The 5638-nt window shown below is 38.6% G+C and overlaps 1 protein-coding gene across 1 annotated transcript; it reads left to right on the forward strand.

Annotated features, from left to right (window-relative positions):
* Positions 1-1322: 1322 nt before the first annotated feature.
* Positions 1323-3044, forward strand: gpr25 (G protein-coupled receptor 25). Its single transcript, XM_034198187.1, has one exon. It carries the CDS (start codon positions 1335-1337, stop codon positions 2343-2345), a length of 1011 nt encoding a protein of 336 aa, XP_034054078.1. The 5' UTR covers positions 1323-1334; the 3' UTR covers positions 2346-3044.
* The last annotated feature ends 2594 nt before the right edge of the window (positions 3045-5638 follow it).

Raw genomic sequence — 5638 nt, forward strand, 5'->3', positions numbered from 1 at the left:
TCTACAGTTTTGAGGGGCCTCACACACGAATAGTTGAGGGCACTTTCTCTGTAGCTTAAAAGGAAACATTAACGTAAGGTATTAAGGATTTAAAGTGAACGGAGCCTGCACATAATAATATTTGTTGAACATGTGTGAAATACTCTGATTTGAATAAAGAATAAAAGGAGGCGGATATATTATCTGACATTGATTCATCCTGCTTATTCACAGCTTGAACTGGAAGTGTCTTTTCACAAATAAAATGGAAATACGCAGTGAAACAAAAGATTTCTTGGGCAGAAGATCAGTGACATTTGCTTCTGAACCCAGGCAGGCAGGAGGTCGCCACACAGGAAACACAAGTAAATCTTACCTGCCCTCTACTGGTTACACACATCCAATACACCGTGATTAAAGACAAATACTTTCTGTGGAAGGTAATTCACACTCATAGTATAAATAAACGTACTTAAACAGTAATAGTACATTTTTATGGTACTTTAACTTTATATAAGTATTTCCATTTTATGCTACTTTTGCTACTATCCAATTACATATCAGAGGCTGTTGTAGTTTGTACTCCATTAAATGTATCTGACAGTTTAAGAAGATTAAGAAGATTCAGATTCAGAGATTCTACTTTTTTTACCAGCTGCAACTTTTTTTACCAGCTGCAACATCAATACGTTTTATTCAATGATATTTCATTATAACAAAAATAAATAAATAAAGATGATATTCTTTTTTTATGCAAATACATTGTGTGCATTTAAAGGCTATTACTTGTATTTGCATAACTTAAGTAAAATAACAACTGTGATAGTACAGATTACCTTTAAAAAAAAGATTATTATTAGGCAGATATGACATTTGAGGTGGACACACACACACACACACACACGCACACACACACACACACACACATAAACACACACACACACACACAGTAGGAAAATATGTTTTCATTTAAGTTAGATTGCAACAGGAAAGTCATAACCAGGTCAAACCACTGCAACTGTGAACTGATAATTTAATGAAATGAAGCAAAAGGTTGCAATTTCTTCCTTTTAGCCAATCACATGTGGAAATGTAACAAAGAGGAAGTTATCACAGACAGAGGGGTAAGAGTTGAAAAAGGATCTATTTTTCTCTGTGGTTTTTTTACAATACCCAGTAGCTGCATGTTGCATAGACTAACCACCCTGCCACACAACAGCAGCTGCAGAGCCTCTCTGTGATCTCTCACGATGTACGCCTTCACCGAGTATTATGATTACTACAATTACAGTGAGAACTTTACTGACCTTGGGTTGTTTATTTTCAATGCCACGGTGGATTGTCCCAGCTCACACATGAGTGGCTCCAACATCTTCCTGCCCATACTGTATTACATGATATTCCTCACAGGTTTCCTGGGCAACCTCTTTGTGATCTTGGTGGTGGGCAGCAAAGGTAGGAAAAGTGGGCGTCTGGTGGACACTTTTGTTGTCAACCTGGCCCTGGCAGACCTCGTCTTCGTCCTCACTCTGCCTCTGTGGGCCATGTCTGCAAGCCGCAGCGGCCACTGGGACTTTGGGGCAGCTGGAGACCTTCTGTGTAAACTGAGCAGCTTCATCATAGCTGTGAACCGCGTCTCCAACATCTTCTTCCTTACCTGCATGAGTGTGGACCGCTACCTGGCGGTGGTGAAGCTGATGGACTCGAGGTACCTCAGGAGCAGCAGGTGCATCCGGGCGACATGTGCTGCTGTGTGGCTGAGTTCTCTGGTGCTGGGTATCCCATCTCTTCTGTACCGCAGAGTGGCGCCCTCAGGGGATGGACTCTCCTGCGTGGAAGAAAACAACTCACCCTTTTTTCTGGGCCTGAGCCTCGCCATGGCTTTACTCACTTTTGTTATCCCTGTGTTGATCATCGTGCTCTGCTATGGCACCATAATGATGTATCTCAATCAGAACTGTGCTGCCAATCCTCGGGCTGAAGCGCGGCACAGGCACTCCCTGAAAATGGTCCTCTCCATCATATTGGCCTTTGTGGTGTCCTGGCTCCCCTTTAACATCTTCAAAGTCATCGTTATCAGCACGAAGCTCTCCGAAGCTGACCTGAGTTGTGAAGCTGAGTCTTGGCAGAGTAACGGGCTCCTCTTGTCGGGATGCCTGGCCTTCCTCAACAGCTGTGTGAATCCGGCCATTTACTTTTTCCTGGACAATCACTTCAGACGAAGTGCCCAGAACTTGTGCAAGAGGTTCACAGGGAAGCAGAAGTTCCTGCAGAGCCACCACTCTTCAGCCTCTTTCACCAATGTTGGCACTTCAGAGAGCTGTGGGGCAGTCGGTGGGAGAACTCAGCTCCAGATGTGTGAGTAGGAGGAGAGGACATTTGAAATAATTTCACTTTGAAGGGAGAAAAGTGCTTTATGTCGTGCTCATCGTGATGATAAGAGACTTTGTGCACATTTTTCTCAAGGGATGTTTGAATACAAAGTAAAACCAGACACATGGCAATACATTTGTTTTGAGTAAGTACAGTTTTGTGAGTTTGCTTTGTCATATTTCTTCTGTATTCTCATTTACAACAAATATGGAGTATGCTGTTTATATCTGCTTATGGTGCACCATGCAGTAGTTTAGATTTAGGAGTCAGTAATTGATATCTTATTATTTTATGAACAACCTTAAACAATTTTTTAACAAAAGTAGATTGAAATTGTTTGAATTAAGAGGTTTAAATATAGTCTTTAAATATGTAGAATAACTGAAGTTGCATTTCCTTATCTTTTATATATATCAAAAGCAGGAATGTATTAAGTTGCATTAAAAAATAAATGCTGAACAGTAAAATAATTGAACAAAAAAGATGTTATGATGAGTTGATAAACTTTCCATAAAATAATTGTTAATCAAGGATGAAAGAGTTAAAGATCATGATTCAAATGTGTTTTAATTCAAAAGAGATGTCAGTCGCAAATTACTTCTTAGTGATTCCTCTCAAACAACCGGTACAAAGATGTGAGTTTCACTGCAATCTTCAGCATATAAATAGCTGCATCTTTAAACCGTGGCATGTTGTGAAGTCAATACAATGATGTTTAGTCAGAATATCTATAATTGAATCTAAAATTAATTTTAAAAAAACGTCAGGTTATCTTAATTTAAATACATTTTGTTTGGAGCTTGGCAGAATTTCTTTAAATAAATGCTGTCATTACTATTCAGTTGTAGTTGCTTGTTCTTAAATTCTCTAATAAGAAATAACATGTTGTTTCCCTTTGTAAAGTAAACTATCTGTTGTTTTTTGCTATTTTAAATTATAACATGCAGAGCCTTGTACATTTTTTCTGCAGTTCCCTACTGAAATGTTTCTAAAATGCTGTTTTAAAAGTTTTATTAATTGTAAGTTTTAAAGCAATAGTTCACAGATTATGCAGACATTCGCAATCCAACTTCCTAATGTCCATGTGTTATAAATGGACCAAACACGTATCAGCATTAGCTATTAAAAGTCTTGTTTTGGTGTTTCTAATTGTAATAAAAAAAAACATTGTACAGTAATTAATCTCTCGTTTTTTCTTTAGCGTCTGCCAACAAAGTAGAGTTCCTGAGGCACGGCCAAATGTTACTTCTCGTAAATCAAAGTTATTCACATGAGTGTTAAGGCCAGAGTCGGGTATATGAAAGTTCAAATGTTCATGTGTGCCCACTTGTTTTTCTATATGTGTAGTTTCAAATGTGAAAAAATCGGTTGGTGCACGCCACGGCATCTGGAATTTTCCCTCAACAAAAAACTCATATGTGTCTGGTATCAAGATAAACAGCAGAACACTAAGTATTTTATTGCTGTAACAACGTTTATGCATACTTTCAAAAAATGACAGAACAGGATATATTCTAATGTGGCCGACAAATCAGACAATTTTGATTTTTTTTTATTGTATTTTTAATGTTTTTTTAATTGGAATAAGAAAATTAAGAATTATTTGCCACAATGTACCTTTTGATGTTTATTTTTTTTCTATTTAAAATAGTTGAGAGAAAACCCTACCGCATGACCATTACTTTGACTTTCACTGAATTGATGGGATATAAAGTGCAATGATGAAAGCTATAGATGAATTCAATCCGCAACTGTAATATAACAGTTTTAATCTATTAATCTAAGTTGTAATGTCCCTCGGCGTGCTTAAAAATTCTACTTTTGATTTGTTAGAAGTGTAATGTGTTATTTCCTTTTGAAGATATAGTCTGGCATCAAAGTCCAGAATAGAAACCCTTTAATGAACTGAGTAACTTATTCTGCCAGTCTGGTACACACATAATGAAAGGTGTGACCTTGGCACAGTGGGCGAGCTGTCAGTCAGTTCCTGATCGCAGTCTGAGAGACTCTCAGTTCTCACAGCGCTGCTCCTTTTCTGTGGTTGTAAGACTCTCATTGCAAAACTCATATTTTCAAAACTTCAGTCATGCAATTTAAAAAGTCAACTTTTCTTCAACTTGTCTAGTGAGTATGATTGCTGTTTCTGGGAAGATTAAATCAAATGTTACAATGATGATCAAAAAAATATAATAGTAGGCTTTCATATTAAAAAAAACAGGTTCATCTGGAGCTAGCTGGTATTGATGTAATAATATGAAAGCACTGTCTTTGCGCCCCCTTAAACGCTTTTACAAATACAAGTCAACATTCACCTATAAAGAGGCAGAGGCTGCCATACAAGGTGCCCCTTCCATTTATGGCGCGTTTCCACTGCAGGCCTCGCTCGGTTTGGTTAGGCCTTATTAGGCCCTGGCTCACTTTAATGCTGCGCTTCCATTACAGTTTATGAACTGGGGCAGTTACTATAGTAACGCAGTGTAGGCGGAGCCGTGACGTCATCTTCAATGAGAGCCCCAGAAAAACAACACAGCCGTTAGCTCTTAGCACTCAGAGCTCCTCATATCTGTTCAGAAACTAGACAAAAGTTAAACAAGTACAAACCACAGACTGCCTGTGTCATGGCGAATACAGTCGCTGCTTTATTTATGTCTGTATAGGCCGTTGTTGTGAGTGTGGACGGTCGGAGCATATATAACGTTAGCTTAGCCAAGCTACATTTAGAAAACACGCATTTTAAAAGGGTTTTTCGCCTGCCGTCTGTCTGCAGACTTGTCAAAGCATTAATTCATGGTTTTTACTAACCGGTATCAGTATGTTGTTACTTCGGCATCATTTTGAAACGTGTATTACAATTAAATCACGGTCAAATATGTTCATCTTGTTGTAGTTGTAGCCCCCTTGCCAGCGATTCTCTCTAGTTTATAGCATACTCAGCCCGACTCAGCCTGGTTGTTCCTGGCCCTAGAACCACGATTTAGTCGGGCCAGCAAAAAGGTGAAAAAGTAGCCCCGGGCCAAAACTAGGCCAAGTGGAAACGCAACAAAAAACGGGCCCCGCACGGCTCGGCACGCTTAGAGCGAGCTACCCGCTGCAGTGGAGACAAAGTACTTACAATGAACAAGATTTCACCGTTTAACCACAATAAGGCAAGGCAAGGCAAGTTTATTTATATAGCACTTTTCAACACAAGGCAATTCAAAGTGCTTTACAAAAAATGAAAGACATTAAGAAAAAGGCATTTAAAATCAGTCATTAAAAAGAAAAGCTAATAAAATAAACATTAAAA

This window comes from Gymnodraco acuticeps, unplaced genomic scaffold, assembly GCF_902827175.1.
Source record: "Gymnodraco acuticeps unplaced genomic scaffold, fGymAcu1.1, whole genome shotgun sequence".
NCBI classification, from domain to species: domain Eukaryota; kingdom Metazoa; phylum Chordata; class Actinopteri; order Perciformes; family Bathydraconidae; genus Gymnodraco; species Gymnodraco acuticeps.